The sequence below is a fragment of the Piliocolobus tephrosceles genome, chromosome 13, assembly GCF_002776525.5.
Source record: "Piliocolobus tephrosceles isolate RC106 chromosome 13, ASM277652v3, whole genome shotgun sequence".
Classification (NCBI taxonomy): domain Eukaryota; kingdom Metazoa; phylum Chordata; class Mammalia; order Primates; family Cercopithecidae; genus Piliocolobus; species Piliocolobus tephrosceles.
In genome coordinates, this window is record NC_045446.1 from 32,874,444 (window position 1) to 32,900,083 (window position 25,640).

General features: G+C 35.6%; 2 protein-coding genes across 10 annotated transcripts in view; one reads left to right on the forward strand and one right to left on the reverse strand.

Moving 5' to 3' along the window:
- ELP4 (elongator acetyltransferase complex subunit 4) overlaps positions 1-16,711 on the reverse strand; it is a 267,804-nt gene extending 251,093 nt beyond the window's left edge. For 4 of the 5 annotated variants that reach the window (XM_023230328.2, XM_023230326.3, XM_023230327.3 and 1 more), the window contains exons 1-2: positions 16,438-16,711; positions 7,610-7,645 (exon numbers count right to left, since the gene is read on the reverse strand). In XM_023230328.2, the coding sequence (XP_023086096.1) occupies positions 7,610-7,645; positions 16,438-16,660 (259 nt within the window). In that variant the 5' untranslated portion in view covers positions 16,661-16,711. The remainder of the gene's footprint in view (positions 1-7,609; positions 7,646-16,437) is intronic. The other variant, XM_023230329.2, reaches the window with a different exon arrangement.
- A 106-nt stretch (positions 16,712-16,817) lies between these two features.
- Positions 16,818-25,640, forward strand: part of IMMP1L (inner mitochondrial membrane peptidase subunit 1) — a 76,508-nt gene continuing 67,685 nt past the window's right edge. For 2 of the 5 annotated variants that reach the window (XM_023230302.1, XM_023230306.1), the window contains exon 1: positions 16,818-16,926. The gene's annotated coding sequence lies outside the window, so the exon portion shown is untranslated. The remainder of the gene's footprint in view (positions 16,927-25,640) is intronic. The other 3 variants (XM_023230304.1, XM_023230307.2, XM_023230305.2) reach the window with 3 other exon arrangements.

Sequence of the window (25,640 nt, forward strand, 5' to 3'; positions counted from 1 at the left end):
ATGCTCTCTGCATTTCTCTATGTATCCTATATATATATAGCAATGTCTGGAGATTACTGATTATTGTTATTCCCTGGCCATTCCAGTTATGGCAGGGACTGAGACCTTTCAGGAGAATATGTAGCACTAGAAGAGGGAACAGGATACCATTATTTAAAATAAAGTCAAAGGTATCTTTAGAAACATAAGCAGAATGAAATCTCAGCACTTTGCAAGGCCGAGGCAGGCGGATCACAAGGTCAGGAGATCAAGACCATCCTGGCTAACATGGTGAAATCCCGTCTCTACTAAAAATACAAAAAATTAGCCGGGCGTGGTGGCAGGCGCCTGTGGTCTCAGCTACTCGGGAGGCTGAGGCAGAAGAATGGCGTGAACCCGGAAGGCGGAGTTTGCAGTGAACCAAGATCGCACAGCTGCCCTCCAGCCTGGGCGACAGAGTGAGACTCTGTCTCAAAGAAAAAAAAAAAAAAAAGGAAAATCAGAACAGAACATTACAACAGAAGGAAGGAAGGGAGTACTTCAAGAAAGGAGTGATTAACAACATCAAGTATAACACAGATTAAAAAGGAAGAGGGCTGAGAAGTATCTTCTAGGTTTAGCAGGGAGGAAGTCATTAAGGTGGTTTCAGTGAAATGGTAGTATTTGAGGTAGATTGAGGAATGACTGAAATATTACAAAATATGTAAGTACAGACTACACAAGAGGTTTGGCTATGAAAGCGAAGAGAAAAAGCAATAGTGGAGAAAGGGGTAGGGTTAAGAGGGAAGATGTTGTTCCCCTTGTTTTTAAATAAAGCTTAAAAATAGATTTGAGTATAGTTAAAGTACACACTGAAAAGAATTAACACAGTGGAAGAGATTAAAGATAAGGAGAAGGGGAATTGATATTTTTAGGTCCTTAGAAAGTTAGAATGAAATGAAATTTAAAGTAGAGATGAAAGATGATTCTCAAATAGTAGAAGGTACAGTATATCTTTGCATTTGTGAATATAGGTAAGTTTTGGGGATTGATTTCAGGAACTTGGGTGAGTTCTCATCTGATAAAACTCTATTTTTTTCTGTGTGACATAACTGTAAGTTATTCCAGAGGATTAAGATAAAGTAGTATACTATGTTAGATGTTTGAAGACATCTTGTTTGATGTCTTCACAGTAGTATACTATGTTAGATTTTTGAAGACTATGCTAGATGTCTGGAGGTTTAAAAGGCCACTGAGATTACTGAAAATAAAAAAGAGGTGACCAGATTTATACAAAAGTTTTCTGGCCAGTGTTGAAAGCCTACTTGACGTTAGAGATCATGATAGTCTCTAATAAATAATAAAAACAACTAAGAAGTCAATATATGGTAGCAACGACATGATATAGAAGGTGGAACAGCCGCAGAAGGGATTTTTTTAAGATAAGTTATCATGTTTTAGTATAAAATGAGAAATTTCATTGTGAATCTCAGCTGCTATATATGTGATCTTGGGCAAGTTACTTGGCTTCTCTCAAAGCTTCAATTTCATTACCTATAAAGACACTTCCTCTCATTGTTGTGAAATTACGTGATACAATACATGTCAACGGCTTAGCATGTTGCCCAGCACACAGTAAATCCTCAATAAATGTTAAATGTTTCAATAAAATATTTAAGGATAAGATTTTAGGATATCAGAGTTTATTTTACACTAAACAGGTGTTATAGAGGGCAAACTGAAAAGGTCAGGAAAAGAAGGAAATAGGAAACTGAGTTTAAAGAGAAAAATACGTAGTACTATAGACATAAAAGATAAGACCACTGGAACAGCTTAATTAGATTTGGTCTTAATTTGGTTTTAGACAATGACCAAAGATAATGAGGAGGTGAAGCATGATAGATTTGGCTGGCCATAAAGTTAAACAAACAAAAATCCTAGGAGTGGGTAACAAGTATATAGCCTAGTCTTGATACACTATTGTTCTGGGAACTGGTACAAGGGTCCTAAGTCTTACAGTGTGAATTCTACAAGTAGGTAGTTGAAGCAAGAGATCCAGGGGAAGAAGGCCAAACTTACCTTCTCACTAGTCCTAAATATGTACTCTCTCTACTTTAGAAGGACCTAGTTATTACACAAGCATGCTCTGTTGATATCCTCTATTGTGTACTGATTAACAGTTTTCCATATGAGCATTTTTTTCTCTTCATCACTTCTTTCTACCTATACTTTGATTCAATTTAAGTCTTTTTCATACTTCTTATATCTGCATGTTATATATGTACTGTTCCTGGTTATTCCATATGCAACCAACATCCAGAGATTGATCTTGCCTAAGAGTGCTGAACACATTGTAAGAGCTTAAATTCTTCAGGACCAAAGGTCAGGTGGTTCTACTAAAGGACTGATACCAGTTGTCCTGTTTCAGTCCTTTAATGAAGTTGTACTACTCTAAAGCAAGTTTAGTAGAATATCAAATATAGTAACACAAAACAGCGGTCAGCAAAATTTTTCTTAAGGAATCAGAAAGCAAGTACTTTAGAATTTGTGATTCATACAGTTTCTGTTACAACTAATCAATTCTGTCCTTGTGGCACAAAAGAAGCTGTAGACAATGTGCACATGAATAAGCACGGCTGTATTCTAATATAATTTTATTTACAAAACTAGGTGACCAGCTAGCAGGCTGTAGTTTGCCAATTCCTGCATAGAAAAACGCTCAGAATTTTTATTTTCTTTTTGAGACAGGGTTTTGCTCTATCACCCAGGCTGAAGTCCAGTGGCATGATCACTGCAGCTTCAACCTCCTTGCTCAATCACTCCTCCCACCTCAGCCTCCTGAGTAGCTGGGACTACAGGTATATGCCACCACACCCAGTAAATATTTATATTTTTTTGTAGAAACAGGGTTTTGCCATATTGCCCTGGCTGGTTAGCTCAGAATTTATTGCATGATGTAGAAGAAAAATATAGTTCAGGAAATTCAGAAAGGTTTTAGATGACTGACAAGAAATACTGTAATATCCTGTGAGAGGACTATAGAGACTGCTTAGTTTTTGCTATTACAGGAAATAATATGAATTAAAATTATGAAAAGTGTGGTGAACATATTCTAAGGTGGTCCCCATGATTCCTGTCTCCTGGTATTCATGCCTTTTTGTATCTCTTCCTCTTGATTGCAGCAGAATGTGGAACTTGCTTCTAACGAAGAGATTATGGCAAAGGTGATGGGATGTCATTTCCGTTACAAAAACCTATAACATTTTGCTGAGGGACATTCTTTCTTCTTGGTTTTGAAGGAATAAGACACCATCTTGTGAGATGCCCTATGGAGAAGGCAGCCTCTGGCTGCCAATCAGCAAGGAGCTGAATGTTGCGAATAACCACATGAGCTTGAAAGCAGATAGTTCCCTTGTCAAGCCTTCAGATGAGAACTCAGCCCTGGCTGACACCTATATTGCAGGCTTGCTGAGGACTCTGTGGAAGTGTGCCTGGATTCCTGACTTATAGAAACTATGACATAAATAAATCTGTGTTTTTATAAACTATAAAATTTGTGTTAATATTGTTACACAGAAAAAATTAATACAAAAGTACACTGATAATAGGTTTAATTGTCCAAAAGTGTATCATTTATCTTCCAGGTCTAGAACTAAAATTATGTAATTAATGTAAAAGATTATTTTAAAAATAATACATTGATAAATGTCACCTATAATTTTAATAGGTGACAACTTCTATCAAACCTTTTTGATGCTCAATATCTTTACAAATATTCTTTAAAGAGACTGTGTAAACTCTAAATATTTACGCTATCAATTAACTTTTGAAACTTTTAAGCTGTTCCACATTTACCCATGTAACAGACTGTCAGAAAGCAATATAGATAAAACATCTCAAAGCCGATTCCAGTACTTAAGCATTAAATATTTTAAGAAAAATCTATCTTTGATTTTTTGTTTTATTAATTGACAACCATCTTATATTTTTGAAGTACACAGTGGAGTCCCTTAGTTCTTCAATTTATTCCTCAGAAAATTTCCTTTCATCTATTCATATATATTTATTTTGCTGTATTCAGAAGGTCTAAAGTGGACTTATTTTAGGTTTTTCTGGCAGTGTTCATTAGCTCTAGTTTCCATAGTTAAATTTCTACTGAAGCTGTAAATACAGTACTCTGAAAGCACACACTCATGCACAGGTACACGCTTCTACATAAAACTGCCTTGGTAAATGAATAAACTATTTCATGAGAAAATGGTTAAAAAGTTGGAAATCTATAGTAAAATATTATTAATGCAAATAATCTCCATGTTTTAATTTTCTTTTACTTCTGGAATTAAAAATGTCTTTCAGTGATGAGTAATATAGTAATACCCTAGGCTGCTAAACACTAAACTAAAATCCTCGTATTTTTATATTTTGAAACTATGCTTCCATATCTTCAAGTGGATTTAATTCATTGTACAAGTCACATAGACTTGGGAATGAAGAAAAGTGGAGAACTGGGGCCAGATGCAGTGGCTCACACCAATAATTCCAGCACTTTGGGGGGCAGAGGCAGGAGGACTGCTTGAGGCCTAAAGTTTAATAACAGCCTGGGCTGTTATTAATAAAAAATTAAAAATAATTTTTTATTTTAATAAAAATAAAAATTAAACATAATTTATTTTAATAAAAATAAAAATAAAAAATTAGCAGGGCATGGTGGTGTGAATGCTGTCCCAGCTACTCAGGAGGCTGAGAAGGGAGGACTACATAAGCCCAGGAGTTGGAGGCTGCAGTGAGCTACGATCATGCCGTTGCAGTTCACCCTGGGAAACAGAGCAAGACTCCTCTCTAAAAAAAAAAAGAAAAGTGGAGAACTTCATCTGCTAATCTAATGTAATTGGACTGGTAAATAAAATGTTTGATAATATACAAGTGTTGTCAAGGGTGAGATTAGGGTAAACTGATATAATTGTTGGATGAAGCATATGACAGTATAACCTTTTGGGAGAGCAATCTAATAATAGCTAACAAAATTTAACATGCTGCAATGATGCAAGTCTATAAATTAGAGTTTTTTCTACAAATATTTACATATGTGTGCAAAGGTTACACACAAGATTATGCATAATAGCATTGTTAATAATAGAAAAAGATGGAATTAATTCAAATTTTTCAGTAGAGAACTACTACAAAAAATTATTGCACATCTATACAATAAAATCCTATGCAGTTGTTAACAAGAATGAAGTAGTACATCTATATAAATGTACATAAATTGAGGTCTAAGATGTATTAAGTAGATAAAGCAAAGTGTGAAACGCTCCCATGTATATTACTTACATAGAAATATTTGGGTGGAATACCCAGGACACTATAATTTCAAGGGACGGAGGCTGAGGTTTTGAAAAAGCAACCTAATTTTTTTTACACACCGTTTTTATGTTTTATGTATTTATACCAAACATGTAGATAGTTTTCTCAATAAACACCTTCAGACATTCTTTATTTACCATAAGATACATTCTTAAAAATGTAACTGAGATAATCATTTCTAGAATTTCTTGATCACAGGTTATTTTTTTCTCTTACATGTAGTGTTAGGAATAATGCTGTCTTCAAAGTCCTTAAATAGTACTTTAATGACTCACGGGTGACATAAGTATCTCATAAGACATATTTTACTTAGTTTTTATTAAAAGTTGTCTACTGTCTGGATACTCAGGCACTAAATTCTAGGTAAATTTCCAGAAGATTATATTGTATTGATGAAAGTAAATGACTGGTAAGAAGTTGGCAGATACTTCGCAGTCAAGAGCCAACAAGGAAATTAATGGCTGAGGAGAGAGAACACACGACCAAAATGATTAAATGGTATACTTTCAGAAAATTAATATATTACATTTTTAATAGCAATATGCTACAACTATATAAACTGATCTAACAAATACTGTACACCTGAAGATGTTTTTAGCACTCCCTATATATTGATTTCTATTTTAAAGACAAAATTTTTTGACTGGAATGGAGAAATACCGATCATGTGAAATAAGGATTTTTATAGTGCTGCGACTTTGATCCTTATTGTGCATTAATTTATAAAGGATTCCTTCATGTTGAGAAATTTGAAAATTCATCAAAAGAAAAAATCTCCATAAATGTGAGTTTTACTTTACTACTTGAAACTGTAATAATCTAAAAAGGGATGCAATTCCTATTTTACTGTTTATTGCTATTAAACAAAACGTGAAAAACTTAAGAGCACAGTTACAAAAAAAATGGGTTTTGAAGTCACACAGAATTCAAGTTCTGGTTCTCAGATTAACTACAGAATACTGGGAAAACTACCCCATCCCTGTGAGCCTCATTTCCTCATGTATAAAATGGAGATAACATGAAGTATATTTAGCATCTTATGAGGTTGTTGTATTAAGTAAAAAAAAACAAAAAAAAAAACCCACATAATGCATTTTGCACAATACATGACCAACAGTAAGTGTTAAATAAAAGGCAGCTCTCACTACTACTATTATTACTCTTCAATTATCCAGCATAGATGAGGAATAAAATGTTCTATATAATGTTTTCCTTTACTAGACAAATTCTCATATACATGCCAAATTTTAAGCATCACCACTTTGTATTTTACTCACACTTGGGGCAATTTCTTCCAAAATACTTACTTTTTTGTTACCTTAGGGGTCAATAAATATAAAGTCATGTTTTGGTGCCTGGCACTAATAACTTTGTCTAGATTAACATGTTTATTTTATAGTCCCAGTATGGTGAGTTCAGGTCATATTACATTTGGAATGTTATATTTAGGTTGGGGCATGGTTCAAGAGACAATGAATGCCAGACTAGAAGGTGCATAAAAAGAACAATCAGAACAGTGAGGTGTGTGAAAACCCTAACATATAAAACCAGGTTAAGGAATGATGTCTATTTAGTTTGGAGAATATTTGAGATGAAAAAATAAGTATTTTCAAATATTTTAAGGGTGTCATGTGAAAAACTGTGTCAATTCAATCGGTATTATATCAGAGGACAAAAATAGGAACAACAGATATGTTACAGATACATGAATTAAATATTAATATGGTTGCTTTGATTATATAACTGACAAGCTTTATTTCAATTCCAAGATTCTGTGACCTATATACACTAAAAAAGAAGGCAGGCAATTATGGTTATACACTTAAATAAGGACTCTTGTCACTTTAAAGATGAACTAAAATATGATTTACTAAATCGTTACTTGTGTTTCAATAAAAAGATAATGACAAAATGATGTGATATATACGATGGACTTAGTATTTCAATTTCCCAAACTGATCCCTGTAATAATCCCACTTTAAATACTGAGATTCTCCAAAAAAAATCAATTCACATTAATTTTAGTCTTTTTTAAAAAATGGAGCACAATGCACTGCGAACATTTTTAAGTTATAAGAGCTACATGTTCAGATATATTTGCCTAATTTATTTCAATTTCAGGTCAACATTAGAATTTAAAATAGAACTTAAGTCAGTTCCTCTCTAATTTATCTTAAGTTCTGTCGTGTTAGTGATTTAAATAATTTTGGAATGGGAATTGGATAAAATGATTATGCACAACAGAAAACAATGATAGAGGAGAGCAAAGCATGTATTTTGTACTAACCAATTAGAAGAACTGTTCCAATGGCTAAACCTCCACCTGGAAATGAAACAAAACAAGAAGAAAATTAATTTACCTTTTCCATTATCTTTAACATAAAAGTTAGGCTTTATGAAGGAAAGGCACTTCAGTAACTTTAAAACTGCAGTTGTGAACAACATTTTAATTGCCTTTGCAATACTTTGCTCAAGGTGCTATTATAAAATAATTACATATTATATGTAATTACACACTACACATTACAATTACTTTCTTTTCTTTTTTTTTGAGATGGAGTCTCGCTCTGTCGCCCACACTGGGGTGCAGTGGCACAATCTCTGCTCGGCTCACTGCAACCTCTGCCTCCTGGGTTCAAGTGATGCTTCTGCCTCAGCCTCCTGAGTAGCTGGGATTACAGGTGCCTGCCACTACACCCAACTAATTTTTTGTATTTTTAGTAGAGACGGGGTTTCACTATGTTGGCCAGGCTGGTCTCGAATTCCTAACCTCATGATTCGCCTGCCTGGACTTAACAAAGTGGTGGGATTACAGGCGTGAGTCACCATGCCCAACCTGAGACACGAGAATTTTTTAAACCTGGGAGGTGAGGTTGCTGTCAGTTGGGATTGCACCACTGCACTCCAGCCTGGGCAATAGAGTGAGACTCTGTCTCAGAAAAAAAAAAAAAAAAACTGATTTATGGTAATACAATCATGAAATATATAATTCAAATGGTGAATCATTAAAAATCAATTTAAAAATTAATTTTAAGGCTAGGCGCAGTGGCATACACCTGTAATCCCAGTACTTTGGGAGGCCGAGGCAGGCGGATCATCTGAAGTCGGGAGTTTGAGACCAGCCTGACCAACATGGAGAAACCCCGTTTCTACTAAAAATACAAAAGTAGATGGGCATGGTGGTGCATGCCTGTAATCCTAGCTACACAGGAGGCTGAGGCAGGAGAATCGCTTGAAACAGGGAGGTGGAGGTTGCGGTGAGCCGAGATTGCAACATTGCACTCCAGTCTGGGCAACAAGAGTGGAACTCTGTCTCAAAAAAAATAAATAAATAAAGAACTTAAAACTACACTAAGACATTTGAGTACTAATACTTTGCTCTTCACTCCATTTGTAAAACTAGTACCATTTTGATTAATGTCTCAAATACAAATTCACTTAAAAATTTAAAAACTAAATATCAAGGAATAGAAACGTATTTAAAGTAAAATTAAAAAAATACTCAAAGTTAGGCCAGGTGCGGTGGCTCATGCCTGTAATCCCAGCACTTTGGGAGGCCAAGACGGGTGGATCATGAGGTCAGGAGTTCGAGACCAGCCTGGCCAATATAGTGAAATCCAGTCTCCACTAAAATTTTAATACAAAAAAATTAGCTAGGCATGGTGGTGGGTGCCTGTAGTCCCAGCTACTTGGGAGGCTGAGGAGGGAGAATTGCTTGAACCCAGGAGAGGGAGGTTGCAGTGAGCTGAGATCGCACCACTGCACTCCAGCCTGGGCGACAGAGTAAGACTCCATAAAATAAAAAATACTCTAAGTTGTTGGACAACTGGAGTCAATGTTAATTGTTTGGTTTTTGTATACAAATCTGAAAGAAACATTTAGAACACCAATAAAGAACTTTCCACAAAAAAGTTTTGTAGTCACATTTGTCATGTAGAAAAACTTAGTAACAAAAGTTCCTTTGATAGGCTGGGTACGGTGGCTCACACCTGAAATCCTAGCCCTTTGGGAGGCCAAGGCAGGCAGATCACATAAGCTCAGGAGTTCGAGACCATCCTGGCCAAGATGGCAAAACCCCATTAGCCAGATGTGGTGGCCTGCTCCCATAATCGCAGCTACTCAGGAGGGCTGAGGCAGGAGAATCACTTGAACCCGGGAGGCATAGGTTGCAGTGAGCTGAAATCATGCCACTGTACTCCAGCCTGGGCCATAGAGCAAGACTCTGTCTCAAAAAAAAAAAAAGTTCCTTTGATAGTGTTTATTTTTTGCCTTGCAAAAAAAGCATAACTATTATGTTTTAAACAGTTTGAAATCTGGTAACATACATGCACCTAGAATAATATGCAACATAAGACTTATGCTAAGCGATTTACAGTGAGGCTAAACATCAATTTTATGACAATATGTAGAACATTTCAAACTCTTAAGGAAGGAAATGATGAAAAAACCTAGTATATTTAAATGTTTCAATGTTTAAGTTTATATATTTACAAGACTTCATAAGTTTACATTTAGACAAGTTCCTTCATTATAGCATTTAAAGTCATATCAGACTACATAGGATAACTTCAATTTTCAGATGAAAAGATAAACATAACCTGATATATATATATATATATATATATATCATGATAGCCATCAAAAAGGATCAGGTCTGGGTGTGGTGGCTCATGGCTATAATCCCAGCACTTTGGGAGGACAAGGTGAGCAGATCACTTTAGCTCAAGAGTTTGAGACAAGCGTGGACAACATGGCAAAACTCCATCTCTACAAAAAATACAAAAATTAGCAAGGCCTGCTGGCACCTGTAGACCCAGCTACTTGGGGGGCTGTGGCAGGAGGATCAATTGAGCATGGGAAGTCATGGCTGCAGTGAGCAGTGTTCGCGCCACTGCACTCCAGCCCGGGGAAACAAGGTGAGGCCCAGTGTCAAACAAACAAATGGATCAGAACAAAGGGTTTGCTTTGGGATAAGATTACACTAAATGTTTAATTTTATAGTGCTACACTAATGTTTTTATCCATTTGAACATCTTAGATCACATTTCCTTACTTTCTTACTTTCCCTTAAATGCAAAAATAAACATTTAATTACCCAATAGCCTTCTTGTGTACATATAAGGAGATGAATTGATGTAAGCATACAAGAGACATTATGGTGTCTAAGCTAGAGCAGGCACTATTAAAAAGTTTCTTATTTTAACCTATTTCCCATAGGGAGGATTTAGTTTTTTTACCTAACCTCCTGAGTTACATTTACGTCTCCCCAAATAAGGAATTTATATAAGGCCTCCACTGGGACAGACAGAGAAGCAAAGATTTTTTTTTTAACATTCACTATGGGACAATGAGAACAGATCATGTAAAAGTTTTCCAATTAAACGAAGTGATTACCAAATAGAGATGTCTGGCCCAGAAAGGTACTCAGAAAGGGCTATCTTTACCATTTTGGCAATTCCTCTTTTTTTTGTGGGGGGTGGGGGGACAGGATGTCGTCGTGTTGCTCAGACTGGAGTGCAGTGGTGCGATCATGGTTCACTGCAGCTTCAACCTCCCAGGCTCAAGTGGTCCTCCCATCTCAGCCTCTGAAATAGCTGGGATTATAGGAACATGTAACCATGACTAGCTAATTCTTTTTCTTTTTTAATTCTTTCATTCCTTGTAGAGACAGGGTTCCATTATATTGCTCAGGCTGGTTTTGAACTCCTGGGAACAAACTAGTCTCCAGCGAAGTGTTGAGATTACAGGCATGAGCAACCACATAGACTAAAAAATCTTATGTTTATTAAAATTCTAATGTTTAGAAAATCTGAACATTAAGACATAATGGGGACAGATTAAAAACATTTTTATCAACCAAATATCTTCTCAAACTTATTTTACAAAAAGGTAAGAAGGCTCTATCATGTAAATTCACTAGATTCACATTTAGATTTGCTCTGGTAAAGTTTGGTCATTGTGAAGGATAGTTGTGGGAAGTAAGATGTAATATTAACTAACTTAAACTTATTAACTAATTTAAAGCTTTTAAAAATCAAAATTTTATTCTATGTGCTTTAAGAGAAATAATTTTGACCTATACATATATATACACATGCAAAATTTATACAGCAGCAAAATTTCTCTATTATTCTAAACTTGAATTTAGTGAGACATGATCTCAAAACATTTTCACAAGATACCTTTGTATAAGGTATTTTGATGTCTCTTACTTTATAAATGGAAGGTCTAGCTGTATTTTAACTTAAAAGTGTGAATGTTTGTAGCTGTGCTCCCACCAAACAATAAATAAATAAAAAGCTAAAACAACCAACCAACCACAACAGAGTATCCTGATATATTCTTTGAAAGTTGGCTTTTAATTTACTTTTAAATTTAAAGTAAATTTAAAGTAATCCATTAGTAATTTTATCTAATTCCAAAAGCAACATAGACTTCACACTAATAGTTCCCAATTAAAATTGAAATATCTTTTCCCAATAGTCCACTACAATGTATTACAGATAAGTAATAGAGTAAGGAAGCAATCATCTTATTTTTGTAATGAAAACAAACAAAAAAGTACTAAAATGGCCTTGTTTACTACTTCCTCTCCCCTTTCATCCTAACTTAGAAAAATTACCAACACACTTTCTAAGCCACTAAGCAAAATAAACTCTTCTTTTTTTGAGATGGGGTCTCACTGCCACCCAGGCTGGAGTACAGTGGTGTGATCACTGCTCACTGCAGCCTTGAACTCCCCAGGCTTAGGGATTCTCCCCCATTAGCCTCCTGAGTAGCTGGCACTAGAGGTGTGCACCACCAAGCTTGGGTAATTTTTGTATTTTCTGAAGAGCCAGGATCTCTCTATGTTGCCCAGGTTTGCCTCAAACTCCCAGGTTCAAGCGATCCAACCATCTTGGCTTCCCAAAGTGCTGGGATTATAGGTGTGAGCTACCACACGTGGCCAGCAAATAAACTCTTGGTTTTACTTCTAGACGTCTTTAAGATGTACACTTACTTACAGCTTACTAAAAATAAAAGTAGAGTACTTCATGTACACAAAAGAATATAAGACGTTGAAAGGTTAAAGAATCGTGACTACTCTTCAATAATTATGACACAATTATTGGCTGGGCACACATGAGAATCAAAATAAAGGTTTGAAAGGTTAAAGATACTCAGCAAGCTTGATATTTTAAAGAATTAATTTCATCAAGATTTTACATCTTTTAAAAATAGGCATTTTTTCTTAAAACCAGAAAAGATATTTAATACTTAAGAAATAATATTAGAATTAATTTAAGATCTTGTAAATGCCAGGATCTTCCCATCTTACGATTTTTAAAATCATAAGACAATGAAAGGGCTTTTGTTGTTGTTTCAATTTGTGCAATAGTAAGACAATTATATTACTACTATTAATATTTTAAAGCAACAACATTCAATCCCCACAGTCTCCCCAGTAGAAACCTCTGATTAAGCTATAAATTTTGGGTAAAAGAGGTCAAATTAATAGAGTAGAATATGAAAGCCTTTCTTCAATATTAAAGAAAATAAAAGGGAAAAGAAATGAAAGTCATGAAAAATCACAGTGATTTATGCCACTGCTTTCTAGAGCTCTATATAAAGGAATAATTTTGCTCAAAATTATAAAAAAGTATTTTTGGGAAAATGCAATGTAAAAAACAAGTTCATATTGTTTCCTTGGTTCATAGTAAAAGCCTTAACTACTTAATTAATGCTGGACCTCAAATTAAATTGCATTTATTTTGATAACAAGTCTTTTTTCTTCCCCAAGCATTATGAAACATAGTGACTACTCTTCATTATGACACAATTATTGGCTGGCCAACATGAGAATCAAAATAAAGCTAGGAACCGTGACTAGTTCTATAGATTAAGTCACATGAAAGAATTTTACATAGCAATAAAAAATACATTATTCTTAAATGTATGCTAATTATATTGGTTGGTAAAATACCATAACCAAGATTGTGTTAAATACGTAGTCCAAGTTCAATGTATATTATCCCATGATACACATTAACATAATAAAGGAAATAAGCCCACTAGTGTTTACTTTTTGACATCAATGTTAAAAAACGGCTGCTACCATTAAGCTTCTTTCAGAGTACTCTTCCTAGACTATTGCTTACCTCAAATCCCTAACCGACATTTCCCTGACTATCAAAATTTAACAGCACAGAGGTCAAATCTGCAGTTACCCTTCCTTAAAGCATTCTTCTGGAGGATGAAGTTGTGGATAATTCTCCCAGGTTAGATACATGGTCCTAAGATGGAGTATACCTTTTATGGGGAATGCAGTTGGGAGGCAGGGGGAAATTCTGTCAGAATACTTTAGCTGTTACAATCTTTCTTTAGAAACCCCGGAAGTGAAATGGAGTACCTCTTCAACTGATGGAATACCTATCTTTCCTTTTCCAAAATATAAGTGTTATTTTCATATAGTGTCCTCAAATAACAATATAAATATCCCAGAAGGGCAAGGCTGAGAAAATGGGTTAGATAATCTGAGAATTTAAAAAATGTTAACGTAGCTAACTTGTGAAATGTATATCAATATCTCATAATAAAATTAGGTTGTCAGAACAAAAACATTATATATTAGGTCACTTGAAAGATGCAGATACTGAAAATGTTCAAATTTGTAAAACACTTTGGAATAAGTAATGGAAGTATAAGTGTATCATCAAATGACTAACAATTAGCATGTATGATGCCTTTCAAATATATTTTGCATCTATGTTTAAAATTACAATGACATCATGGTGGCAGTAGTAAAATGTCACCGTACTACATGGAAGCTATAATATTTACTTGTTACACAGTAACCACATAATATATTTAGGCAATACTCACAATATTACAGCATAGTCTTACCATTTTAACACTGTAACATCCTATTATCATTACCTTTTATCATGATATGGTCATATTAGGCTTGTCACAACTTGAGTGAAAAAACATTTTCGAGTAATAACATAGTCTAACTTGCTTATACAGAAAATCAGAATACAAAAATGTCATTAAGAGGTTAAAACTAAAATACTTCTGGACATATTTATTTTTCAAGATGTAGTCAATTATATTATAACCTCTTCAACTTTTGTGCACTTTGAGAATTAACTGCATACATGCAAAATATATTTCAAAGTATTCAACAACCAATACTGTTTCCATCATCTTAATGAACAGTAATTTTAGCATAAGCTTGTTACACTTAAATACCCTACTAGAGTATCCCATTCAAAGCAAATATGGAAAATTTAAAAGTTACTGTTCAAGTTTGTATCTCTGAAGAAACACATATAGAAGGTGCTTTGGGTTCTCTTTTTGGTGCGTACTTTAAGAGATGATAGTTAAATCATTAATCCGAGGTTCAATAAATGGTCAAAACTCCTGGAAAGAATTCCTAAAAAATTCAGACCACTGTAGCCTAGTGCACAGAGCACTAAATTTGAAGCCTAAAGATCAGTCCACATGGTAACTGGTTTTCTGAGACTGTTCATATCACTTAATTTGTTTTAGAGCTCAAACATGAAACTCCATCCTACATGTTTCATAATTTCTTGTCTCAGTTTTTTTCTACACATTATTTTTCTTGTAATCAACAACTTACTGAGAACCTACTAAGTGCCAGGAAGTATGCTAGGAACATTTTGTTATTCTAATGAGGAACTGAAGACATTATAATAGAAACATAACCTTTTCCTTTGGAAAGTTTTAGTACCAAGTAAACGAAAGTTACATATCCCATTGAATTAAAAAATATGTAAGGCCTACAAATAGTTTCCAAACTTAAAGTTCAAATGTAAGAGGATATCAACTGAGGCTCACAAGGGAAAAACAGTGAACTAAATATTTGCTAACTAGATATTTTGAATCACTTCTGTTTACAGTACCATGCAACTCAGGAGGAAAATATACTTGAAACAATTAAGTAAAAAATACTTAAACCTATGTAAAAATAACTGGGAAATGAAATGACAGAACCAAGAAGCCATACTCTTTCTCATAGGTTGCTTGTCTTCTTATTTTCTCTGCACTAAACCTATGAAAAGCCTATTTTGAGGGGAAAATAACCGAAAGAAATGTCAAGCGAAGTATAAGAACAAGCAATGACAGCTATATTTTATGAAAGTGCACAAGATTTCACAGACACATATCATACACTATGAAAAAAGTTATGATATGTAAACACAGAAGGGTTTTAATGAAACAGCATTCAGATAGAAATTAATCTAGACGCTTTATTAACACAGCAAATCTGTCCTACAAACCTAATCTGGTCAATCCTTTCAATATAATAGTTATGAAACCAGCATATTCTTCAGCAGGCTTCTCATAAAAAATTCCAGAGATTTTAAAGGAAAGCCTAAGAACTAGACTTCCTTTCCTCGTTAAAATGTGAGTTAAATTTAGAGATGTCGAATGGAATGTACTAGTAATCAATACTGGGAAGCAAAATGTATATAGAAAAAATAAACAAAAAATACATACACAGATTTAACGCAGACACGAGTATGACTATCTAAGTATCAACGACAGGCTCTAAATACTTTATAAGGATTACGTGTCAACATAAGCCTTTAACATATACGCTCTCTTAAAACCAAAATGTTTTAAGATTGATAACCAGAGAATAGGCAGTCTGACGGTCAAAGAGGGGAAATCATTTTTTTCCACCATCTTCTAATGAAGCCTGTCTCCCACAATTATACAAACTTTTGTAGTTAGTCTAAACCGTGAGCTGTCTGGAGACAGCAGAAGGGAGGTATCCTGAATGAAAGCCCATCTCCATAAATTAATGTCTTCCCTTGACGAGAAAGCATTTCAGGGTAAAAAGCATGTACGAATTCCGCCGTAATCTGAAAAGGGGTTGGAGGGCAGGGAACGAAATAGAGAGCGGGGGCAATAAAACATGTTTAGTTAACAGCACTCAGAAGTCTCCACACAACCCGTATTCCCCTCCATCTCAATCAGACTAGGCTATTGTCTCCTCCTCCGAAGGTTTAGAGGTCAGAGAGAGACGTGGGGTCAAAGCGGCTTCCCCGACAGGTCCCCTCCCTAAGTTTCCCCTCGGTTGAGCCCAGATCTCCGCTCTGAACCGACCTAAGAGTTGGTCCAGGGCTGGGAGCCCGGTTGATACCAGCAGCTGTCCATTCCGCACCGACGGTCGCGTGCCCGCAATGGACACCAGTCGAGGGCCGCTGTCGTTGGTCCCGCTGGCTCTAGGACCCCTCCTCTGGAAACTGGTGACATTGCTCTTGCTGGCTGTCGCCACTGCAGACCCAGTAGTCCCCGCGCCACTGCCGCAGGTTGCCACTGCCGCCATCTTAGAGCCTGCAGTGTTAACCCAATAGGAACTCTGGGAACGCAAACCCCCGGCCTGTCAGAACCAGTCCCAAACTCCCGCCTCCTCGCCCCAACCGCGGCTCTCGTAACCAATAGGACTGAGACGTCCCTCCCGAGCCAACCAATGGGAAGGCGTATTGCTGAAAAGTGCGCTCTACGTAAGGACGGTCGACTTCGGCGGGGCCCAGGTGAGAAAGGCCCACCTGTGTCCTGTTTGAGGGTCTTCAGGGTTCTTTGGGGCCCGAGGTAGGTAATATTACGTAACGTTCTTCTCCTTTTGAGTGCCTTCATTCACATTGAGTTAAAGAAAAGGTTGGTGAACCGATAAATCCTTAGGGCTTCTCAAGCAATTGGTAGTAGCTTGCACCTTTCTCCGCTGTGAGGAGAGACTTTTTTCCTGCTCATTTATCTTCTGATTTCTGACAGAAAATTCACTCCGTGTTCTCCACGATGTCTGTTTCTTAATTTTGTGTTAGACGGAAAGGATGGGATCCCTTACTTTAATGAGTTGGTTGCTGAGCGTCCGGGCTTAGTTCGCTAGTGCCTACTGGTAGGTGGTTTGGATTTAAATCTTAGAGCGAAAACTCTTGAACTTTGTGGTTTTCCAGTGTCTGACAAAATATACCTCTCTGACAAGTTCCAATAAGAAGCTTTTGTTAATTTTAATTAATGTTTCTGGAAGTCTTGAATGTCTGTCCTAAGCGGTGTAAATGACAAGTGTTACTCTGACAACCTTGTTCACATATTTAATTGTCGTTTGCTGTTAAAGGAGCTGCAAATAACAGAAAATACTTAGGGTTTCTTTCCCCAAAAAAGCTGCTAGGAAGAATTAGAAGTATACCTACTTTATTTTGTGAACCCTGAATCGAGAGTTTATTACTAAAATACGAATTTTATGTGTGGAAAAAACATGTATTTTGAGTTGTATTTTTGTATTTAAATTTTTTCTCAAAACTGAACAGGTACAGGGGGTAAGTGATGTTTAAAGGCAACCATGATTGACAAATGTCTAAATTAAAAAGAACTCCCAGATCATTACTACCCTACTGAGTTATTGACTTTTGACAGTGATCTGTGATACCTTTTAATTAGAGCCAAACCTCATTGAAATTCTTGCCATCCAATTGTTTTAAATCTCACTGACCTGTTGAAATTTTTGGGCTGATTTTATTTGATAAATTGAAATTAGTATTGTTAAATAGTGACTGGAGTTTTTCATTTGGGGAAGGTTTTTGTTTGTTTGCTTGTGTTTTAGAACCATGTTTGGGAAAAAACCCTGTTTCACAGTGTATCAACTGGAAAGCTTTGATCAAGGTTGCTTTCATATTGAATCTTTAAGTTAATAAATAGCTGTTGAGTGATTAGTGTCTGTTTGGACTTAATCTTGTCATTTTTAGACCTATGGTAATAAAAATGATCTCATCTGGAGAAGATAAAATAAACACATAGAAAACAACATAGTACTTAAAATGAACACATTAAATAGTATGTGCTAATTTTGTCCTGTAGTAAATAAGCACTAGGAAGACCAAAACAAAAAGTGACAAAGCAGTCCAATATCAGATAGAAACTATTTGAATATTTTTTTTCTTCAACTTTTATTTTAGGTTCTGGGCTTCATGTGCAGGATGTGCAGGTAAATGTGTGCTGTGGTGGTTTGCTGTACAGATCAACCCACCACCTAGGTATTAAGCCCAGCATCCACTAGCTATTCTTCCTGATGCTCTCCGTTCCCGCACCCCTACAAATATTTTTGATGCTGTGAACTTTTTGAAATACTACATATAATAATTATTTTTTGACAGATAGCATTGTTTTGTGTACCTCATGATGCTATGAAGTGTATGTACATTCTGGAATGGTTAAATCTATCTAATTAGCAATGCATTACCTCACATAGTTATCATTTTTGTGGTAAGAGTACATAACATTTACACTCTTTACATTTTTTTAAAGAATACAATGTATCATCATTATAGCCAGCTTGCTATAAATTCATGTTATATAATAGATTTCTTGAAATTTATTCCTCCTATCTAACTGAAATTATGTATCCTTGACCAAATTTTCTCCATCGCCCTGCCAACCATCCTGGCCTCTGGTAAACACCATTATACTCTCTGTGAGATTAACTATTAGATTCCACCTATGAGTAAGATCATGTGATATTTGTCTTTCTGTGTCTTGCTTATTTCGCTTAACGTAATGATATAATTCGTTTTTATAGGCTTCTATGCTACATATTCCCTTGTTTCCTACTGTATTTAGTTAAATACAAAAAAAAAGCATATTTATCCTATGATAGTGTTATACCAGATATATATCCTAATTTCATGAATACTTTGGTATGTATATAGATCATCTTTCCAGAATTATAATCCAAGTCGAAGTTGGAAAATAATTCTTCAGTTCTAGTAATGAGGCAAACAAAGCACCACTATCATCATCTTGGGAAAACGAAAGATCGAGACCATCCTGGCTAACATGGTGAAACCCCATCTCTACTAAAAAATACAAAAAAATATTAGCCGGGCGTTGGGGGCGGGTGCCTGTTGTCCCAGCTGCTTGGGAGACTGAGGGAGGAGAATGGCATGAACCCAGGAGGCGGAGCTTGCAGTGAGCCGAGATCACACCACTGTACTCCAGCCTGGGCGGCACAACGAGACTCCGTCTCAAAAAAAAAAAGTTATATATTTAGGTGTGTTATTAATTAATTAATTCTTTATGAAGGACATACTAAATTCTAGGAAGTGCAACAGAGCTCAGTTTACAGGAGAAAAAAAAATACTGTCTCTTGAGTTCACAGTTGGGGAAGATAGATGGGTAAACTGGTTAGTAAAGTACAGTTGATCCTTGAACAAGGTGGGCATCAGGGGTGGGGGTGCCGACCCCCACACCCGTGTAGTTGAAAACGCACATGTAACTTTTGACTCCTCCCAAGCTTAACTGCTAATGGTCTATTTTTGACTACTGGAAGCTGTACCAATAACATCTGTGGTTTAACGCATAATTTGTGTATTATATATATTATGTACTGCATTCTTACCATAAAGTAAGCTGGAGAAAAGAAAATGTTAAGCAAATCGTCGGAAGAAAATATATTTGCCATACATTAAGTGGAAGTGGATCATTTTACAGGTCTTTGTTCTTATTTTCTTCATGTTGAGTAGGCTGAGGAGAAGAAGGAAGAGGAGGGGTTGGTATTGTAGTCTCAAGGGTACCAGAGATGGAGAAGGTGGTAGGGGGAGGCAGGACAGGTAGACCCACTCAATATAGCTTTATGGGAATACATGCTAATTTGTCTTTTGGTTTTTCAACTCTCAAAAAATGTTTTTGTACAGTACCAATTCTTCTTCCATGGTTTGCTTTAGTTACAGTATCTGTGTTATAGGAGGGGTCCATGTCAGAAAAAGTCAAAGTAGTCTTGAATAAATGGAAGACTTCTGCCAGATTGCCTAATGTCAGTTTGTTTTCTGGCACTGCTTCTTCTTCTTTCTTATCATCTGGCACTGGTGTGGAAGCATTCATCTCCATCAAGTCATCTTCTGTTAATTCCTCTGGTGTGGTGTCTATTAGCTGTTGAATTTCTCCAAGATCCCTATCTTAAACAACTGTTCCCTCCCGACGTTTTTTTTTTTTTCTCCATATCCACAATGTTTCCCATAACTTCCTTGATTGACTGTTGTAAATCCTGCAGGAAACCAATTTGAGATATACCAGAAAACATATAATGAACATGGTAGGCAACTAGCACCTTCTGATACAAGTGGACACCTCTTCAGTTGTTTTTTCAGTGGCTTCCCTAGCCCTGGAGTCCATATCACTGTTGTGTCTGTGCAGGTAAAGTATATAGCAGAGATACTGTGAAGTTTCACTACTGGGCCTGCTGGTATTCTGGCAGCATGATTGAAGGAATGAATATTAAGGTCATGTCTACACAGAGGGAGTTCCTCAACCTCTGGTAATTCCTTTTTTGCCTCCTTCCTGTCTTTATACTCACAAAGAGAAACTATAGTCCTGAGTTGTAGCACCACAGATTTCTTTTACCTGTTTTTCTACTTTTCCACTTTTGTTATACTCTCTACTTCTATGAGATCAACTATTAGATTCCATTGGATCTACTATTAGATTCCATGTTTGACTTCTTTTGCTTAACATTATTTTTGTGAAATGATCCTTGTTAATGTGTATCGTTGTGGCTGATCTATTCTTATTCCTGTATAGTATTATATAAATGTACTATAATTCATTATCTGTTTTACTGTTAAAAGGGATTTGGATAGTTTCCCTTTTGTGGTCATTTCTTCAATGCAATTGTACCATTTTATACTCTTACCAGGAGTATTTGGGAATTGTTGTTACTTCTCATCCCATCAACACAATATTTTTCTTTCTTTTCATTTCAGCTATTCTAAGAGGGTTGTGGTGTGGCATTGTCATTTGGATTTGGACTGATGAAATTGAGCACCCGTTTATATGCTTATTGGCCGTTTGGGTAACCTCTGTTGTGAAAGGGTCTATCTATATTTTTAAATTTTACAGATTTGGATTGTCTGCCTCTCTCCCGTAGATTTGTAGGAGTTCTTTTATATTTTGGATAAGAGTTAGTTTTCAAATAAACTAATTACAAATATCTTCTATCAGTCTGTAGCTTGCCTTTTCATTTTCTTGTCTTTTGATTTCAGTCAAAATATATTCTGACTTAACAATTTTTTCTTTGTGGCTAGTGCTTTATGGCTATGTTTGCCTACTCCATAATTTTGAAGATGATCTCCATGTTTTTTTTCCTAAAACCCCTGATGTTTTACTTTTAAATATTTATGTCTGTACTTTGTTGGAATTGACTTTTTTGTGTTTGGTGTGAGGCAGTGTTAAAGATGCGTTTGTTTTCCTATGTTGGTATCCTATTGACCTAGCACCATTTATTGAAAAAATGATTCTTTCCTTGCTATATTGCATAATCACTTTTTTAATAAATGAAGTCACACATAAATTAGGCAGATTTCTTTCTGGACTTTCCATTGGTTAGTGTGTGTCTTCAGGTTCTTCAGGAGGCTGGCTTTCTTTCTCTCAGAATTTTAGCCACACTGTACTGTGTTGACCTCAGGTTAAATCAGTAAAAATGGGAAACTTACCCTGTGGCAATTCCTTCTTACGTAAGTTTGACTACCCAGCAAAATCTGTTTGCTTCTATTAAATCTGTAGAGCCTTCACGTAATTGAATTTTGTGTTTTGTTCAGAGTTTATAGTTGTTATCTATGGTAGGATTGGTCTGTTATAAGCTTACTTTGCCATACTGGAATGAGCTCTTATTATCCTTTTGTGACTGTAGTGATTTCTTCTTTTATTTATTGCTGATAAATAAATATCAGCAATTGACAATGAGTTTCTTTTCCTTTTTTTTCTTCATTGTTAATATTGCTAGGGATTTTCCACTTAATCTTTAAAACAAACTCAAATTTGGCTTTATTGGTTTTTCTCAGTCTTTATTTTCTGCTTTCTATTTAATCAAATACTATTTATTTATCATTTGTTTCCTTCTACATTCCTTCGTTTTGCTGAGGTTTTGTTTGTTTCTTCTTCTTATACTAAAAGCTTAATTTATTGATTTTTTGCCTTTTCTAATAGACCATATGTAGTTAAGGGTGTGCACTAGCTGCTCGTATAACTTAGGGCATTTTATGTTTTCGTCATTTATTTCAAAATATTTACTAATTTTTGTTTTGATTTTCTCTTTGGTCCGTGAATTATTTAGGACACTTTTGAAAGTACTGAAATACTGAATTATATTGGATGCCAGGAAAGCAGGAGTAAGCTGGGACTGATCAGGGCAAATGAGTACTTATATTCATCATAATTTTAGTAAAACTGGGGTATTTGAATTAAAACTTAAAAAGCCATTGTATAGGCATGTCTTAGAATGTGCAGTGTAATAGGGTAAGTGTGTCCAAGGGTTTTAGTTCAAGGAGATTTGTCAAGTAAATCTATCTACAAGAAAAAATAAAGGCAAATAAGATGTATTTAATGATCAACACAAAAACATTAAAATTTTTAGCAAAAAAAGAAAAAGAAATTTCAGAGAATGGGCCAACATTTGTGTGTCATTCGGTTTGGGACTTTTCTTCATATTTGCATGTAGCCAACATGAGGAATTAAGTAATGGCTGACTGGTGTTCCTTTTACGTGTCAACCAGAGTCTCATAGACATAAAGCTACTGTGTTAATCAAAGCGTGTGTGATGTTCTAATTATCGTGGACATTTCTGCTGAGATGTGATCAATTTCCCTTCAGTTTGAATAATTATGGAAGCCTGGGAGTAGGCCAAATATTTAAAACTATTCCATATGAAAAAATCACATCTACTGATTTTGCCTGAAGGGTCCCACAGGCTCCTGAAGCTCCTCTCTAAAGAAATAAATAAATCCTGAACCAATGGGTAGTGTTAGAGTGAAATTTATTATTTTGACTACTGTTTTTCAGTTTGTCTGAATATGAAGTATGTTTTAATGAGTTTCTTGCAGGATAAGATGAAAGTTAGATATCCTAGCAAACATTATTTTCATTAACTCAGAACCAAATTGGATCCATTTATTACACAATTTATAAAATTACTAGTGGCTCTTGTTCTATATAATTATTCTACCTCTTTTTGAATGTGTTTTCTTAGGAAACTTTATTATTACTTTCAAATGTGATAGCATTCATTACGTTCTCAACCTTGAATTATTTTATAATCTATTCCACATCTATGTTCAAATTTAGTTTCTCATTTGTAGTACTACATCTTTGAATTTTCTCTCAGTTCGCATTTTTTCTCTCTGACTTTGAAGTACTTTAAAAGACTTTAAAGATATCTGTTTCAGTGGTATTTTCATACACCAAGGTATTTGATTTATGCATTAGTTATTTTCATTTGTTTTGTTTTGTTTTGTTTTGTTTTTTTGATACAGAGTCTCACTCTGTTGCCCAGGCTGGAGTTCAGTGGCATGATCTTGGCTCACTGTAACCCCTACCTCCCAGGTTCAAGTAATTCTCATGCCTCAGCCTCCCAAATAGCTGGGATTACAAGCATGTGTTACCATGTCCAGCTATTTATTTATTTATTTATTTATTTATTTATTTATTTATTTATTTATAGAGATGGGGTTTCACTGTTTTGGCCAGGCTGGGCTCCAAATCCTGGCCTCGAGTGATCCACCTGCCTTGGCCTCCCAAAGTTCTGGGATTACACGCATGAGCCACCATACTTGGCCATTATTTTCATTTCTAAAACCCCTAATTTCTGTCTTTTTCTGAATGTATTTCTTCTTCCTGCTTCTCTGAGTGTCTTATTCCGTTCTGTGCTGCTGTAACAGACTACCTGAGACTGGGTCATTTGTAATGAACAGAAATTTATTGGCTCACAATTCAGGAAATTAGGAAGTCCAAGATTGAGGGGCTGGTATCTGGCGAGGGTGTCCTTGCTGTGTTATCACATAGTGGAGGGGCCCGAGAGAGGGCAAGAGAAAACAAGAGTCAACTCTTAGCCTCAATCCTATTTATAATTTGCATTAATCCATGCATAAGGGTGGAGCCCTCAGACCTAACCACCTCCTATTTGGCCTCACCTCTCAACACTACTGCACTGGGAATTAAATTTCCAACACATGGTTTTTGGGGGACAAATTCAGACTGTAGCCCTTAGGTATGTTTTTTCAGTGTAGCAATTGTTAAAGCAATAATTAAAATGCAGTTATGATAATCTATTATAATATCCAGATGAGCCCTGTCCAGTAGAACCTACTATGTTGATGGAAATATTCTGTATCTACACTGTCCAGTACAATAGTCATTAAACACATGTGATTATAGAGTACTTAAAATGTGACTGATATGACAGAGGAACTGAATTTTAATCTTATTTAATTTTAGTTATTTTAAGTTATTTATTTAAACAGCTACATATGGCTAGTTTGTACTGTATTAAATCACACAGCTCTAGATCAAGCTTTGGCAACCTTTTTCTATAAAAGACCAAATAGTAAATATTTTAGGCCTTGTGGTCCATATGGTCTCTATTACAACTTTTCAACTCTGCTGTGAGAGCACAAAAGCAGTCACAGATAACATGTAAATGAATGAGCCCAACTGTGTCCCAGTAAAACTTTATTTGCTAAATCAGTCTGCAGAATTTGCAGAATTTAACTCATGGGCCCTAGTTTGGCAACCTCTGCTCTAGATTAAAAAGAAAAAAATGTGTCTACAGCTATATGTATTTTTATTTCATTTGCCCTGTGTTCCCTGTGTCCTTTCAACACCCTCCTTTTGGGGAGTGTGTGTATGTGTGTGTGTGTGTGTGTGTGTGTGTGTGTGTGTGTGTGTGTGTGTAATAGATTTTTGGAGAGGAGACAGGAGTGTCTTTTCCTGAAAGTTTAGGAAGATTATACTCCTTTGGATTGTTCCTCTTCAACTTTTTCTCCGCCTTTTCTATTTTTTGTGAATGGGAGAAGGTGGTAGAGGACAGGCATATATTTTATGTTTAAACTCTGTTCTTTTAATTATACGTCTCTTGTTTTACAGAGACATATAATTTTTTTTTCCTCCCTGAATTACCTCTGATTTCTCCAGGGTTGCTTATTCAGATTAGTTATTTTCATTATGGACCTTCTTTCTCATGCTCATGGTTTCCTTAAATGTTGGCTGTTTATTCATGTTGATAAGTAAAGGACCGGTGGAATAATATAGTAACTGGAGTGGGTTTTCGCTTTATTTCCCATCAAATCTTTAGCCTAAATAAAAAAAAAAAAAGACTGACTAATTTTCTTGTGGGTTGGTAGGACTTAATTTATTGGTGTGCTTTGTTTCAGTGTGTATAATCAAGGAGCAAGTACACAGACCAGTCCTTCTCTAATAGCCAGATAAGGAGGCCCCTAACCTAGCTCTCCAACCTCCATACTTGGAGACCAAATTCTTCTCAGGCA